Here is a 17,057-nt window from a genome sequence, read left to right as displayed (position 1 = left end):
TATGAAGTATCTTTGTAGCTTCTCGCTGCCCGGAGGAGCTTTTTGTGGAAGGGATGACGTCATCAATGCCCCCTTTCCACCTGACCCTGCGTTATCTGTTTAAACCTTGACTCCCGCTATGTACTGTACAGGCAAGCGATAGAGAGTTGCCAGTTCACATTCATCCTGTTCAGTTCACCTTGATGCAGGTTCTATTAACCATTAACCCAGGTTGGATCTTAACCCTTCCACGGCGGACTTCAATTTATTGTTGATAAATTGATACTACTACTAGCTAATGGTCGAATATCATTAATCGTCCAACATTTGGGGAAATGAACAAGAAGAAAAAGAAGATAGTACGAAACATCCATGAAGAACTCCTAATTCAAAGTTGCAAAATTGACTGCAGAATGTGTGATATGCGCTATACATTTGCTTTCCAGAGAAACATTATACAGTGCTAACAGCCGATAAAGGGCAGAATAGCTAAGCACCAAAGAAGGAGAAGAAAAAGACCCAGCTATGTCTCGTTAGTTTTTCCGCGAGATCCACTGTTTTATCGCGAAGGAGTTTAGGTATTCCCGGCAGTGGGTTGCGCTGAGTTCGCTATTTCAAAGCTTCGACTGTCTCCGCGATTTCTGAACAAATGCCAACGCGGCTTCTATGGCCATGTCGCTCACCCTGCTTCCTGCCTCGAATTCCTGAGACAGTGCGTCTTCAAGCGAATGTGCGTGATATACAGCATAATAGCACGACTGTCGATCAACATTCAGACACTCTTGCGGATAGGATACAAGCATCCGTGCTAGTTTCATCGCTTCGTCCAAGGACTGCCCTTTCGGCACCACCCGACTCGCCAACCCGATGTTTAGAGCTTCCTTTGCTGTTATCGCTCTCCCTGTCAATATGATATCCAGGGCCCTCCCCAAACCTATAATTTGCGGCAGCCTGACTGTTCCTCCATCGAGCAGCGGCACCCCTAATTTTCGACAAGATACTTCGAATATCGCGTCTTCATCTACCACCCTCAGGTCTCCCAGAAGACTCAACTCGAGGCCGCCAGCAACAGCGTAACCGGAGACAGCGCAGATCACTGGTTTTCGAATGTGCATTCTAGTTGGGCCGAGTGGCCCTATATTTTCTCCACGCACGGGTTCAAAGTGCCCTCGAGTGATACTGGAATGCTGGGCCATATTCGGTAATTCTCCATGCCAAGTGGCCAGCTGGGTCAGGTCGAAGCCGGATGAAAACGTCCCTCCATTTCCGTGTAAGACGCAGATCTTTTGGGATGCATCAGCTTCAAAGTCGAGGAATGCTGAGTAGAGTTTCTTCGCTGTTGGAATGTCTATGGCATTTCGTTTCTTTGGCCGGTTCATAGCGATGGTGGTTATGCCTTCACTCCGCTTGATAATCGCAATTGCGCCAGGCTCTGGATCTGCATGCTCCGGCTGGATGGGGAAGGTTGATGTATTGGTTGAGTTGGCCATGATTTCGTTGACCGATATCGCTTCTGCTGGAGATATCTAACCACAACACCGTTCTCGATATTATGAGGTACTCGTGTGGTAATTATGCGAGAGGGCGTCGGGGTTAATGCCATTCGTCGCTTCATTAAAAGTCTATAGAAGCTGGGAATGGATGGGATGGTACAAGGCAAAGACTCTTTTGAGTGTCTTCTTATATCTTTGATCTACCACACCCGTCCCTCTCACAAGCCCGCTGTATGTGCTATGTGCACGAACCAACATCACTGACAATAGCATGGGTAGGACGAAAACTTAAAGAGCTGTCGGGTTCCCGACAGCTCCCCGTTGAATAAATAAAAAAAGCTCACTCGATATCCGACTGGGACAAGAAATCTTGACAGGAAGTACAAGTCGTCTACAGTTAACCATGGCATACGGTGCAACATGTTCCACGGGCGAAGCTTTTATGCTGTATGTGTGTCTCCTGCCACCACTCTATATCTAAAACCACTGACTAATATTGTCACATTTTTCCCATTTATATATTTTGGTTACCTTTTCACTCTCTAGGCTACTCCTATAAAGCCGTATCTATACTCTCCAGCTCTAAAATTACTATGAAATAATGTTTGCATCAAGCAACAATCTACTGCAGCCCAGGTAGTTTGTTTTTACCCTTTTCCATCCCTTTCCTAACAAATATTTTCTACTATTGAGTTTATCGGCTACGTTAGAAAATAGGGGGTATGGAAATTTCTTTGAGACTGATGTCCCGTATTCGGGGTTTTCGTTTTCTTCGGCCTCTTTGTTTTCTGGGTCGGCTTCTTCCCAAGAAAACTCATCATGCAGATTGCATATGGGCGGACATCAGAGGAGATGATTACTGGCTACGTGTATTCCAGCGGCTACTAGTTATGCCCTATGCTCCCGAGAGAAGATATTGTCCCCTCTTGTTCGTGACCAGTCTCGAGAACAATATATACTCTCAATATTGTCCGGGGTTGGTTACGCCGACGTAACTAACAGAACCAATCAAGACGAAACAACTAGAAACCAAAAATATTTAGAATAACTAACGTAGGAAGACTCGGGTACTTAGTGCAGAGTGCATCTCTACCCCCATATTCTCCCTCTCTGCCCTGTGTAACGAGAATTGCTTTCAGATGCATATTTGCGCAGGATGACAATGAGTATAAGTAATGTGGCCGTTTGCATGCTCTTCCCTCTAATGGCTACAAATTGAAAAACCCTCCCATTTTATTCTGGTACTATTAACTACAGGATTTTTACAGGATTCTATTGTGCATTTACAAGAGAATAGCGAAAATGGACCATAATTTCCATACCTGCTGTCCAATTAACCCGTCTAACTAACTACCTATAACTTGCTAGTGCCCACTCTGGTATCCAATGTTTCAATCACCAACTACACTAGCTATAAATATGGATATCTATCTCTCGCTCTCTCCCTCAAATTATAAATATGATATGTACGAGAAAAAATATCACACAAGGACAAGGTAAGTAACTACGGCTAACAAAAAACGTGCTCGGACGCCTCGACGTCATCGCACAATGTCACATTCAGCGGACGATTGTGTAGCACTGTGATGAGAGAAAAACATGGAGACAATTGCGGAGGTTGCTACACAGAATACGCTCACGGGCCTGCTTTATACGAATACTTAATACATATCCCTCGACTCGTATAATGCCATAGACAGGGATTGGGCATAAAGCGACATCCCGGGCCTGAAGTCGAAGGCTGAATTCTTTACGTCTATGAATTCGTTCGGAATGTAAGTAAGGCTATTAGATATCTTAGGATTAGTTCCCAAACGATGTTGTCGTGTTCCCTCTAATTACGCCTTGTATGTTAGCTAGGGGCAGCACCCCTGAGGATTTTCGTTGAACGAGACCATCTTCGATTGCCCTCCTACGGAGGTGGGATTGGGAACGCTCGGATCTTGAAACCTGATCGTATGGTATTGAGCTGGCAGGATCTTCAAAGTGTCACGACGGATTGAATACTATTGCCGCTGGCAAATGTGACGTTGGGACCCGAGGAATACAATGTGGAGATCAAATTATTCCTCTCCCTTCCAGTACTATCCAGGTCTCAAGCTGAAAATCCCTCCGGCATGAATTAGGTATTGTGGTATTGTGGCGGATGGAAAGCTTGCAAAAACAGAATTTTCTGCCACCCCCTGAAAAGTAGTAGCAAAACACCACAAAAATAACCAAAATATCCACATATCTCTAGAATTTAAGATGAATAGTCACACGGCCAGTCTAATTCTAGGTTAGATTTTCTTCAAGCCAATTCGTAAGACTGGACAAGTAATTCCGTACTAATAAGCTATATTTCCGTCTCGAACCCTCGCCATGACGACTGATTGCTAAAGATTTGGATATCTAATACCAGCGAATTTATAGCAACCCGGTGCGAATCTCCGTTGCCCACCCTGAGACTTGCTACTGCAACAGCACAAGGAAAACAACAAATCAAAAGTAATTAATAGAAGGGCCTCAATACCACAACCGGAACTCGGTCCTGATGAGATGTCTCGTCTAGAGTATTTTCATCTCCGCATCGGTAAAAGCTGAAGCTCATCTCACTTCAATCCCACGAAGCTCTTTTACGAATATACTGCACGTAAACGTAGTAGGTGTCTCCCGTGGTATCGTCGATCACCTGGAAGGATAAGCTTGATTCTTTATGCCCATTTAGTGGGCTTGGTCATTACCGTGTGAAGACTGGTGCTTTGCGTATCATTACTTATTGTTCCTCTGCTCCATTCATCGTCGTCGGCTGTGCGATGGTTAGAAAAAATTATCACTGGGAGATGATGAGCCTCACTAGTTTTTAAATAATAGACGGTATCTGGAGCCGGAATAAATATGTGAAAGCTAGCTGCAGGAAGCGAACAAATTACTCAGGCGTTCCCGTTGGAAAAAACCCGTCCAATATAAATATACAACAATTGCGATTCCATCCTTTATAAGGAAGAGAATGCTCAATCACATAAGAGGAGCAGTGACGCCTCTATTGTAATATTTTGGTCACTATTTATTCACAATATCTCCGCGTCCTCAATCCAGTGCCACAGTTTCCTATCCGCTACAAACCCTCTGCTCATTACCGAAACGAGAGTAAGCTTTTTTGCCAATGTATGTCGCTTGGGTTCCACGTTGGAAAAGTATGCCTTCTCATTCCGTTCAATATCACTTGATGATTGATCGTCGGCCACGAGAATCTTTTTCATATCCCGAACCGCTGGCTCGCCATACTGTTCCTTAAACATGGTGGGTATGTCCGACATTTGCTGTTTATACACTAAAGTGTAAAGCTCTGCAAAAAGGTTATAGTCCTGTAAGGCATCCAAGTGGGTCAATCGTGTAAAAAGCCGCACCTTTCTAGTCATCTCCCAAACTGGCTGATGCAGCGTCACATTTTTTTCTCTCATAAAACATTTTGCGACACTGGCTCGGAATGCTAAGTCAAGTGCTGGCTCTATCTCATCCCTGGGATGAGGCAAGCCTGGTGTCGCAAGAAGCATGGCAATCGGCACAGACGATGAGAAAGCCCAGTCGATAATACAAGTGATGTTGTAATCATCGTCAACAAAGATGTTGCTAGCACTAAGATCAGGATGGTGGAGAGGATATCCAACTTCGAAACTGTCCATGATCGCGTCGGATTTGGTTATTAAGGATGGTATCATACCCTCGAGAAACCGGCCAGTGATAAAATAGTCCAATCTGTTCTTGCTGCTATCAATTTTCGAGCCAAGTGTGACGTAATCGTTCCATTTATCAGTCGCAGATAGATAACTGTCATAAGAATTGTATTCCGAAGGCACAGGAACGGGAGCGAAGAAGGTGTGATGTTCTAACGTGAGAAACTGTATATGCTGGAAAAATGCGGATAGAAGTGACTTATAGTAGTCCTTCTCACTGCAGAATGGTCCCCGGAAGAAACCTTGTAATGCGTGTCTGTCTTGCAAGAGCAGTCCAGGCGAAAGGCATGTCTTCACACTGAAACAACCCGCATCTTCAAACAACGAGCCCATCGTATCAAACCGAAGGCATGACAGTCGTGATATCATTTCCCCGAGTTGTCTCATAACCTTCTTCTTTTCCTGTTGTTTAAGACACTGGCGCGGAGCGGTCTTTGGGATTTGGTAAGGTTGCGGGTGCCAACTGCGAGTGCTAAGGGGAGAGCCTTTGGCTTTGCTCATTAATATGAATGGCACTCCGATTTCATTTAATCTGGTAGGGCTTTGTTCCATTCAGTAAGCGAAGTTGAAAGGAGCAAGTGGTGACGTACCTGTAGTAGAACACCTCTGGAACAGGAATGGAACTGTTCTCTCGAATGTATTTGATTGTGGCTGCTTCGCTCGCAAGCACAACTCCAGCAGTCTCCTCATCTAAACCGTAACATGTCCGAGGGGAGCGGAATACCCATTCGACACCATCATCGAAGGTGAGAAAAATAACCCAATTTAGGCTACCGCTTCTTGGTCTCTGAGACAGGTCACAAGTGCAAGGTACGTTTCGTAATCGCTGGGCAAGGTGAAGAAGTGCAGTTACATCGAAATTTGCATGTAAGAAGATTGGCGCGTTATGTCGTTGATTCGACATTCTTGAGAATTGGAGTTGAGAGGAAGTTCAGGCTTCGCAAATGTTCGACCTTCTCGCCAGGTATGGTTTGCAAAAACGGTCACGTGACAAGCGAACCACCATTTAGGCAGCAGCCATCTTGGAGGTTCTTTAAACGCGATTGTCCGCCCAGGAATCGGAAGATTGGCTGGCAAAAAATCAAAATGCCTCGACGACAGCAACCTGGAACTCCTCCAGGTCTTCCTCCCATTCCTGCTGGTGCGTACAAGAAATCATATTATCCGAATGGCGGCTTCGGAGCCTGAAAGGATACACCCCGATGCAAGAAACCCGGATCACGAAATATCTCAAGTCAAAGATAAAATTGACCATGACAATGACGGAAATACAGAACCAAATGCAGAGAATGAGGGAAATTTTCCATACATTCGCGGCTGGCGAATGTATCTCTTGACTACTGGGTGAGTTGCGCTGATGGGAAGAAACAGTTTGGCCAGCGTTGGGAAACAAATTAATCACTCGAGATATAGCATCTGGCTGAGCCTGTTCCTTTCCACGCTGGAGACTACAATCGTCAGTACTTCACTGGTCTCTATCACCAATGCTCTTGATGGGTTTGGAAAGCGAGATTGGATTGTTACGTCTTATCTTTTGACCTATACTGGTAACGTTGTGCACTTTTCTTATTACATTCTACCTTTGATTAATCCTTGCACTTACACGATGGTGGAGGATTCCTCGTGATATACGCCAAGTTGGGAGATGTATTCGGCAGGAAGTCTATGTTCCTACTGGCCTTGTCTTTATTCACTATCTTCTCGATCCTTTGCGGTGCTACAAATGACGTTGTGGAACTGTAAGCCTAAAGTGCCGTGACACAAGCTTCTCACGACGCTAACCGAGTGTGAACAGCATTATTTTCCGTGCCTTTCAAGGCATGGGGGCATCTGGAATATATTCCATGATTATGGTGATAGCGCCGACCTTAGTTCCCCCGGAGAAATTTGGGAAATATCTTGCGATAATAGCCTCAGTTTTTGCTATCGCGAGTGTGCTCGGTCCCATCCTTGGGGGAGCAATCAGCAACAACTCCGCATGGAGGTGGATATTTCTATTGAAGTATGTGCGAGCACTCTGTCCATTGTAACTGCTGAAGTGGATATATTTACCAGCTTTTCGCATATAGCGCACCGGCGGGATGCGTTTGCATTGGGATTGTGGCCTTAATTTTGCCATCATCGATTTCATCTCGACCGGACGTGAAGTTCACAAATCATTTGCGGGCCAAGATCTCCGGAGCGGCACTCAGAAGAGTAGACGTTGTTGGGGTGTTTCTACTCCTCGCATCTTCTATTCTTCTCGTTTTCGCCTTGGAGGAGGCTGGCACTCGCTATTCCTGGAGTGACGCTGTTACTATATCTACTTTCTGCGTTGGAGGTATCGCTGGTATTCTGTTTGTTTTCTGGGAATTGTTTCTTGAAAAATCGACTTCATTACAGGAGCCTGTTTTCCCACTTCGACTTCTCAAGAATAGGTTGTTGGCAGCTATGATGGCGTGAGTTAAATTCGTTCCCCATTCATCTAACTCGTCCTCCCTCAACAGTCACTTCTTAAGTATGATATGTCCAATATTGATATGTGCGAGAATCAAGCACTGCTTTCTTTACCGGCTTCCCATTTGTTGCAATCGTCGTCAATATCCCCCAACGTGCCCAAGTTGTTAGTGGACTTTCCTCGGTGAAGGCAGGACTGGCCTTACTCCCCTTGCTACTCACATCTCCACTTGCCACATCCGTTTCCGGCATGCTCACCTCTAACCTCAAAATCCCTCCTTTTTATTTGATACTTCTAGGATCCATTTTGCAATTCATCGGAGTGGGATTAACATGCACGCTGCCAACCCATTCATTTGAGGTCTCGCCGCAGCAGTACGGTTACGAAGCACTTATGGGACTTGGGTTTGGGTTGAGTTTGACTACCATACTAACACTTGCGCCGCTGGTAATAAAGGAGCCTTATTTAGGTACTGTGAATTAGGCGCTCATGTTACGAATATTAGAAAAGCTAATGAGGTTTAAACCAATAGGAGTAGCAATGGGGGCTCTCACACAAGTACGTGTTTTAGCGGGCACGATATCACTAGCAATATGGTATGGTGACTGATTGTCCCTGGTATTCTGCTTGCCTTTATATGAACCACCATTGATCCGCCTTTTTGACAATGTAGCTCGACAATCCTCAACAACTGTCTCAGACCAAAGATGGCCTCCGTGATCAGCCCCTCTCAACTTCGAGCCATCTCAGACTCCCTCTCTGCAATTGACGATTTAACACCCGCTCAACGGATCGCCGTGCGACAGGCGTTTGGGGAGGGGTATAATAAGCAAAATATATTCTTAACTGCGTTTTCAGGCGTGTCGGTTTTAGCATCATTGTTTATATGGGAGAAGAAACCGAGGAGGGTGGGAGAACAGCAGCAAGCAGCCAACCTCTGAAAATATACATCCTTCCAGGCAGCTTCTGGGAAAATGAATAGTCATAGGAAACCTGATAACCCGCGTCATAAGATTTGATCTGATGAAATATTTATTGTACTGTTATATTTTAGCATCGTGTGTCGTGATATTATTTATGTTGTCATATGTGGGTTGTGAAACAAGAAAAGTAGAAAAGTAGAACTCCTCATAAACACCATCTGCATAGCCGTTGACCATCTGTAACTTGCCGAAAAATCCCGATGCCGCCTTCTTGACTCGTTTTCTTAATCAGTGCAACAAATGTGATGTAACATATCCAGCCAGGGGTAAGCAAAACGTATGGGGGGGGGGGGGGGGGGGGGGGGGAATAAAAAATAAAAATAAAGAAAGAAAGAAACAAAAATAAATAAAAACAAAAAAAAAATCAGGGTCCATTTCAATAAATCGGGGAACCGCCAGATCAAAATTGTATCGTTTCCCGTCGTTGGAGAATAAGCAAGGCCCGATTCAATGCCTGCTCGCTGTAATTTCGTCCATCCACAAATTCCCTCCGCAGCGTAGCCAAGCTCGTACTCCATCCAATCGGTAGCCGCCGTTTCAGCTCGTCTTCAACTTTGCCAACCTCTGCCAGTAGCTCTTTGCTACCTTGGCCTTCACCGTGCGTGACAGCATCCATGGTAGAGGCGAGGAAGAGTCGGATGGCCTCATCGACATGCTCTTCCGTCGCGATGGGGGAGAGGGTAAGTTTTGCGAGGGATTCGCTGATGCGAATGATGGCTTCGAGCTGGCGGACTGTGATGGGAATTGAGGAGCGGGCGTTGGCATCTAGTTCAGCTTTGTGTACTTGCTTGCGGATCGAGACGAAGTGCGAGGAAAGCTTTTCTGCGGCTTCTGGGGAGAGTCGTGGAGCGCAGCGTCTGAAGCAGTTTGTTAATATTGGGGACTTGCTTGGGTATTAATGACTGGTTGGCTGTTAGTCTATGACTTACGATTTACAGTAGCTAATGTATCTCTTCATTTTTTCAACTGGGATCTCCGCTTCAACCTGTTCTTCTACTCCTCTCCCACCCATGTGTATGCCCATAACATGTCTGGCAACTCTTTCATCACGGCCTTTTTCATGCTCGTCTCTGACAATAAATATCATATCAAATCGGGACAGGATGGTAGTTTGAAAATCGATATTTTCGCCCGGCGTTTTCAAATCATCATATCGTCCGAAGATTGGATTTGCAGCTGCGAGAACGGACGTTCTAGAATTGAGTATGGTGGTAATACCAGCTTTTGCAATGGAAATGGTCTGCTGTTCCATAGCTTCGTGGATGGCGACTCGATCTTCGTCTCTCATCTTGTCAAATTCATCGATACAGACAACGCCACCATCTGCAAGTACCATTGCACCGCCCTCGAGATAGAATTCACGGGTCGTGGTGTCCCGCTGGACGGAGGCAGTAAGACCAGCAGCTGACGAGCCTTTGCCAGAAGTGTAGATGGCAATTGGAGACACCTTTTCCACGAATTTCAACAATTGGGACTTAGCGGTACCAGGATCACCTAGTAACAGCACATTGATATCTCCTCGAAGCTTCATGCCGTCAGGGAGGATTTTCTTCGATCCACCCATGAGGAGACAAGCTATCGCCTTTTTAATATCTTGATTTCCATAAATTGAAGGAGCGATGCAATCAGCGAAGACCTGGTAGAGATCTGGACGTCTGCTCATTTCCAAGAATTCCTGCTCCTCTTCATCTGAGAAGACAGAATTGCCTTTGGCAGTGTGGTCTACATCAGTACTTATCCCAACCGCACGAAGATATGGGTTTCGAATAGCGACGGCGCTTTTAGTTGCGTTTTTGCTGCCCTTGGCTTGATAAATTGAAAACACCCCCATAACAGTACACCTTGAACCAGGGACGACACGATTGGCAAGATATCTATCTGCAGATATGAGGATATGTCGAGGAAGTTCTCCGACAGGCACTTGGTCAGGCGCTTCCTGCAGCTTGAGCACCTGCTGATCAACGAACTGGGATTTTTCGTGCTCTATCACGTACGGATCGAGAGGGCATGGGTCCTGGTCCTTTTCTCTAGGGCGCTTGCATTGCCTTGGGAGAGTGATACCTGAGAATCCGCCGTCGATAATGATATTTTCACGTTCCCCGCAGTTCTTACAGGTTATGTGTAGACGAGTAGCTTTAGATGATATTGTAGACGCTCCTATAACAATACCTGGGATCCGGACCAAATGAGATATATTGGTGGCATTCAGCTCTCGAATAGTGATATGCGATACACTCGAGTGGAGCAGGAGTTGGTGTTCAGGGAGTTCGATATCTCGTTCGGATGGGTACACGATTCTTTGAGTACATTGTTTGAGAGCGGCTTCAAACTGCGAAAATTGTAATGAAAAAGGAAATAAGTCGCCATCCATCAACAAATAGGTACGGTACTTACAAGTGGGATTGTGTCTGCCGGGTCTGTGGTCAGCCTGTGGGCTAGTTCTTCGTTGTATGCGATGAGGTGAGCGATATCAACATCGCAATAGTACTTTTTGATCAACACATTCTGTCGAATTTGGTCTCTATAAAATTCTCGGATTAATTGACGTACATCGCAGCAACGAAAATGCCCTATACTTTACATAGCTGACAGAAACTCAGAGTTTACCTGTAAATGAATGTATTATCCAGCTGGAAGGCCAAGATGAACTCCCGTAACTGTGCCTGGATTCTTGTGCGTGGTTCCCCCAGCCCATCCGTTTGCGGTTGGAGCACGCTCAACGAGTATGGTGTTCTCCTATCCATGGTGATAACAACCTAGCACTGGGTCTCGGGGTTTTGTAACGGATGGAGGTATGAGTCTGAAGAAGTTGTCTGCTGCCAATTGGCAATGAGAAATCTCTCTTCCTCAGGTGAGGAACGCGACGCGTTGAACCTCTCCCACGTGTAAAGTGGTTTCTTGGCGTGTTCACGACGGATAAATCTGCCTCCGGGCCGAAAGCGGTGAGAAGGATTCGGGGTTCTGCCGACTGCCGTCTGATTGGGCAATATCGACCAAGCCACCAGCAGAACAACTATCCTTCAAGATCACCCGGTATCAAGGAGCAATATCCGCGGGCCTGACAGCTGGGTTTCAAGGTGGATGACGATATACCCCTGGCGCAAAGTCACTGGATTGATGGTTTCATTTTGTTGTCGCGTTCTTTCTGCTTTTCCTTCTAGGTCGAGTCTCACCCCGGATTTAGTTATATGATGATCTTCTGTCACGACCGTTCGTCACCACCAGCTGTGGTGTTTACTTCGATATGATCTCTTCCGACCGGCCTAAGTCGGTGGAAAGCTTGGCCACTATCGCCTCAGTTTCCTCGCCTACGAAACATACGTCCAGTCAGTATGATCCTAGCGGACGTTTCCCTCATCGACCGCGTTATGATTCCAGGCGAAGCTCGACCGCTAGTTCGATTAACGGGGGCGTAGGAGGAGCTTTGGACTCTTCACTTCATCATGGGTCAATAACGGAAGCTGGACACAATGGTTCGTTAGTCATGCTCTTGGGTCTTGTGTGTAAAGTAGCTTCGAAAGAAATGCTGATTTTCTATCTTGATTTCTTTATTTAGCCATTTCTACCCTTCTACAACAACCTATAGTTCGCACTGGTCTGCTACCACAGGCCTCCGCTCTGTCAAGCGGGTACAAACCGCCGACCACTCGAGATATCCCACCCGTTACTTTAACCAACATTCCTCACGTCGATCCCAAGGCATTTCAACCATACCTCTCCCAGGTTGGATCGTTATATGACACCTTACGCCGTTCAAAGGAGCATGGCGATGAAAGAGACCCGCACCTATTTAGAACGAGCAGCACTTCCTCTTTATCTGGAGATGTCGATACGCTGTTGAGTGGTCAATTGGAAAGGAGACTATCTGGCCAGCAATCATCTCTCACTCCGGTGTCGGAATATTCCACCCCGCGAAGAAGGTCTTCAGGCCAGCGGGCCCGAGGTCCGGCTACTGCACCATTGTCCACTATTCCAAGCGTTTACTTTGATGAGGATTTCCACCTTGAAAACCCCCGGACATTTGATATCGTTTCTGAGCGATCAGAGGTTGTCCGATCCCTTCCAAAGCCTTCTGATGAGAAAGCTCCTAATGGCGCCTTCGACTCACGCCCATCTTCTAGTAGAAAGGCACTGGCGACAAATGCGATCTTGCAAGAGAAATTATCATGGTATCTCGATACCGTGGAAATCCACCTTATTTCCTCCATTTCAACTGCCTCTACTTCTTTCTTCGCTGCCCTCGGCTCGCTGCAAGAGCTCCACAGAGAAGCAACCGATTCTGTTCAAAAAATTCAAGCCCTGCGAAAAGACTTAGCAAAGCTGGACAACGATATGGCCTTGGGAGGCCTAAAAGTCGTTAGCCTACGCCGTAGGCGAGAGAACGTGAGAAAATTGGCCGACGCCGTTTGCCAACTCAAGGAAGTTATCACATGCGTGTCGCGATGTGAGCAAATGGTAGAAAATGGCGATATTGAAAACGCGCTAGATGAACTGGATAATGTTGAAAGACTTACGGCGGGTGAGCAGGTACTCATAAGTCGTGACGATCGCTTGAACGAGTCTCAACTACCGGAGACTCTCATAGATCTTCGTGGGATCAAAGCTTTGGAAGGGGCATCACACGATTTGAGCCAACTGAGACATCGGATTGGGCTCGGGTATGAACGACAGTTCTTGGATTGCTTGATAGGGGACCTAAGACGACATGTCGAGAGTATTCCTCCTGACCTCACATTACTACGACTAGGAGACGCGTCCCAACGCTCACGGAGGGGCCATCGAAGAGTCGTATCTGGTCTGCCAACGTATATGACTGTGGGTAGTGAATTCAGGTCAGGGTTAAGAACAGAACTGGCCGGTCTAGGTCGAGCTAAATACACCACGCCTGCTGCAACCTCGTTCAAAAGTGCTGTTCTCCGCGAAATGAAAAATGCGATCCGCCGGCATCTGCCCAGTTCAAGCGATGATGATAATGAATCAATAATGTCTTCATCGACTCATGGAGGACGCCGGCTAAATCAGCAAGAGAAGTCATCGATACTAGCGCGTAATCTCCGGGCACTCGATCCGGACGACGCATTCCTAATGTTAACAAAAATATACACCAGCGTTAGCGAATCCCTCCGGAGGTTGAGTGTGCAAGTTAAAGTATTACTGGATATTACCAGTGGACTCAGTAGTCCTCCTAGTACTGGCGGGATAAGATCTCCCGGCCGAAGTCCAAGTCTGAGTTCGCTAGACGCAATTAGCCGTTCCAGGACCACGCCTGTTATAGCACAGGAAGAGATATTGGAGGTTTTTGACATGTCGAGCCTTCTCGGTCAGGCGGTCGATATTGTTCAGTCGCAAATAGTTAAAATTTTAAAAGTTCGCTCAGAGCAGATAGCTCACGGCTCACTGGAGCAGTTTTTGAAATATTTTAGCTTGAACAAGCTTTTTGCCGACGAGTGTGAAGCAATTTCTGGTCGAAGTGGCGCGGCTTTGAAAAACGTGGTTGATACCCAGATAAAGGAATTTATATCCAACTTTGGCGATAGCAGCAAACATAAAATCGTGCAAGTAATGGATTCAGATAGGTGGGACGCTAAAGATTTTGGTGACGAAGAGAATGCCCTGCTGTCTCGAATACTCAGGGCGAGTACTCAAGATATAGAGCTTTGGGTTTCAACTTCGAGGATTTGGGAGTCCGAAGATGGCAGCCAGGAATCGACTACGGTGCAGGGGAGCTCTGAGGTGAATGGCAACGGGGTATCTAGCACAGGGAAAGATAAAGTACGAGGTGCAGTGGTGGATGATCAGAAGTATATTCTACCGCGGTCTGCGCTTCTGATTTTAAAAATAATTGATGAATTTGAGCATTTGATGACGGGAATTCCAAGTATGGTGCACGACATAGCACTTAATTTCCTCGAATGCCTCAAGCTATTTAATTCCCGCTCTTCCCAGCTAATCCTCGGTGCTGGTGCCACGAGAAGTGCCGGCTTGAAAAATATAACAACGAAACATCTTGCTCTCGCTTCTCAGGCACTGAGCTTTATCACCGCACTTATCCCCTACATTCGTGAATTCATCCGCCGGCACCACACCTCCGCGACGCTGATGGCTGAATTTGATAAAGTCAAACGACTTTACCAAGAACACCAATCTGGTATCCATGAAAAGCTAGTCGATATCATGAGCTCCCGCGCTTCTATCCACGCCAATTCTATGAAAAAGATTGACTGGGATCAAATGCAGGACACCTCTGCCGTCAGTCCGTACATGGAGACTTTGACGAAGGAGACCGGTACGCTCCATCGAGTCCTGGCTAAGCATCTACCAGAATCAACAGTGATGATGATCATGGATCCCGTCTTCGCCAGCTATAGAGAACAATGGACGAAGGCGTTCCAAGCAGCTGCACTGAAAACGGAGAGTGGTAAAGAACGGTTAGTTGGTAGAACATTTTTCTGTCCTTTCCTTTGCTTAATCTTCTTTTTTTAAAGCCTTGTAGCCCCGTAAAGCTAACATTCAGAATTATCCAGAATGATCTCCGACGTTCAGTATTTCAAAACGAAAATGGATAAAATAGACGGATCAGGCAACCTAGGAGACTACCTTCTCGGGATTGTCCAGGCGAAGTCAATCGCTTCACCCCCCAAGCCCGAGTCACCACCATCTCCTCCAACTCAAGAGGTAGACCAACTGTCCCCGCCAGTTGAGAAAAATGGAGACCCGGACTCGGATGAGTCATGAAATGGGCTCGGTCGACAATTCCAGAGCGAAATCAGGGCATTGGCCGGTAACTAAACTACCTCCTATATTTCAATGTGTTATATATTATTTCTCTTATTCACCATTCATATCTTTCAATGCGTATTTTGTCAACCCTTGGGATGATGGCCAGCCCATCTTTTCACATTGCTTAATTTTATTTGGAGATTAAACACCTTGCTTGGGGTGAACTCATCTACTTTATTCTTCCCCATCTATATGCATCGATACTTATCTCTGTCCTTCAGCGCTCAATTATTTTATATTTCTTTCTAGACTACCTTTTGGGCTTTGCAAGAGCTTTGGAGTCATGGATGATTTAAATTCTAGTTCAATAGTAGCACTGATACCTGCGGGGCTCTTCCTTCCTAAATACCTTATCCATCCATCGTCCTCGTGTCCTACCATTTTTTGGACATTTGTGTTTTCTCGTGTCTCGTCGGATCCCCATGACCTGCTTGTGCCTTATACCTTTCCACATATGTACAGTACTACGTCCACCACCATTTTTTTGATGAGGAGTCCCTGCTTCCATGATAGTATGGGAAATCCAGCACCGAATGTGAAACTTCAAAGCTGGTTAAATCTGTGAGTTCATATAACTCAACAGTTATGCTGCCTTCGCCTTTCCTTCATTTCTTTTGGCCCACCATAAGCATCGGCACTTCCACATTTTCAAATCACCATTTATAACACCTTGGAAACGTGTTATAGCGTCTCAATATGCATTTCCACTCCCATTCTTATTTATCAAAGACTTAGCCCCATATTACCTCTATTTCAAAACCGGTCAGCCCTCATCTTCCAAATCTATGAAGCCAAAAACCGCCAAAGAGCCCGAAACATTGTCTTAGAAAGCTGGTTTTAAAAATCAGCTGGCGTCTTGCTAGAATCATGTATAATTCTTTATCTCGACATTTTCCTTTTTGCCACTTGCTCTTGTAGGGATTGTGGAGGAATAGATTTAGCCACATTATCCATTGCTCTGGTGATATTCAAGTGGCTAAAACACTTCCCTTGATTATTTGAAACGGGTGTCACCGCCCGAGTTAAAATGTTTCTATGTTAATTGAAGCTCTACTGCTAGATGTCTTCTATGCTTTACTGGAGTTGAAAGAAACAACAGAATGATATATCGCGATGAAACTATGAAAGCTGTTTACACATAAATTATTGTGTAACGTTTTACTTCCAGTCATAACCGGCCTGATGAGATTCATTTCCTACACCCCCTCCTTGCAATGTGTTTCATTTCAATATGATTTTCTTGCCATCCGCTTTGAACACACCCCTAATTTCTCCTATTTACCCTCCCATCTAAAACAACAGTATCCGAAGAAAGAAAACATGTTGTTCCGTTTTTGGAGGTGTTGGCCACCAACCCGAAACGAGAGACAATGGAGAAAACTGTGTTTCTTTGAGATTTTCTAGAACGCGACAGTTTTAATCGCCTGGATGGCTATTGAACTAAATTTCAAACAATATAGCGAAGGTATGTACTCTACTTTCTATACAAATACCTAAAAGCTCGTATTCCCTGGAGATTTCCCCCCCCCTCCCCCCCTCTATGATACCAACTTGCGCACCAAGTTCCTACGATCCTACCACCCCGATTCGTCAACTTCTATTGCTTTAATAGACCTTTTTCTGCCTATTTGATTTGTTGAAATTGATACAGTTTGACGAGTGGGTCCCG

The 17,057-nt window shown here is 45.7% G+C and overlaps 5 protein-coding genes across 5 annotated transcripts; 2 read left to right on the top strand and 3 right to left on the bottom strand.

Moving 5' to 3' along the window:
* Positions 1–593: 593 nt before the first annotated feature.
* Positions 594–1,469, bottom strand: HCBG_06392 (enoyl-CoA hydratase; the record flags this gene model as incomplete). Its single annotated transcript, XM_045433441.1, has 1 exon — positions 594–1,469. One exon carries the CDS (start codon positions 1,467–1,469, stop codon positions 594–596), a length of 876 nt encoding a protein of 291 aa, XP_045285754.1.
* A 3,053-nt stretch (positions 1,470–4,522) lies between these two features.
* HCBG_06391 (uncharacterized protein) lies at positions 4,523–6,092 on the bottom strand (the record flags this gene model as incomplete). The annotated part of the gene is made up of 2 exons (XM_045433440.1): positions 4,523–5,729; positions 5,779–6,092. The coding sequence occupies 2 exons, from the start codon at positions 6,090–6,092 to the stop codon at positions 4,523–4,525; spliced, it is 1,521 nt and encodes a 506-aa protein (XP_045285753.1).
* Positions 6,093–6,356: 264 nt separating this feature from the next.
* Positions 6,357–8,566, top strand: HCBG_06390 (drug resistance transporter EmrB/QacA subfamily; the record flags this gene model as incomplete). The annotated part of the gene is made up of 8 exons (XM_045433439.1): positions 6,357–6,532; positions 6,602–6,735; positions 6,804–6,927; positions 6,984–7,190; positions 7,258–7,626; positions 7,724–8,094; positions 8,158–8,221; positions 8,299–8,566. 8 exons carry the CDS (start codon positions 6,357–6,359, stop codon positions 8,564–8,566), a joined length of 1,713 nt encoding a protein of 570 aa, XP_045285752.1.
* Positions 8,567–9,008: 442 nt separating this feature from the next.
* On the bottom strand, positions 9,009–11,352 carry HCBG_06389 (DNA replication licensing factor mcm5; the record flags this gene model as incomplete). The annotated part of the gene is made up of 4 exons (XM_045433438.1): positions 9,009–9,465; positions 9,538–10,937; positions 11,003–11,129; positions 11,216–11,352. The coding sequence occupies 4 exons, from the start codon at positions 11,350–11,352 to the stop codon at positions 9,009–9,011; spliced, it is 2,121 nt and encodes a 706-aa protein (XP_045285751.1).
* A 500-nt stretch (positions 11,353–11,852) lies between these two features.
* HCBG_06388 (vacuolar sorting-associated protein) lies at positions 11,853–15,343 on the top strand (the record flags this gene model as incomplete). Its single annotated transcript, XM_045433437.1, has 3 exons — positions 11,853–11,934; positions 12,165–15,036; positions 15,133–15,343. The coding sequence occupies 3 exons, from the start codon at positions 11,853–11,855 to the stop codon at positions 15,341–15,343; spliced, it is 3,165 nt and encodes a 1,054-aa protein (XP_045285750.1).
* Between the last annotated feature and the right edge of the window lie 1,714 nt (positions 15,344–17,057).

This window comes from Histoplasma capsulatum (assembly GCF_000150115.1).
Source record: "Histoplasma capsulatum G186AR genomic scaffold supercont2.9, whole genome shotgun sequence".
Lineage (NCBI taxonomy): Eukaryota > Fungi > Ascomycota > Eurotiomycetes > Onygenales > Ajellomycetaceae > Histoplasma > Histoplasma capsulatum.
The sequence above is the reverse complement of the archived record's forward strand: the minus strand, read 5'-3'. Positions and strand labels throughout refer to the sequence as shown.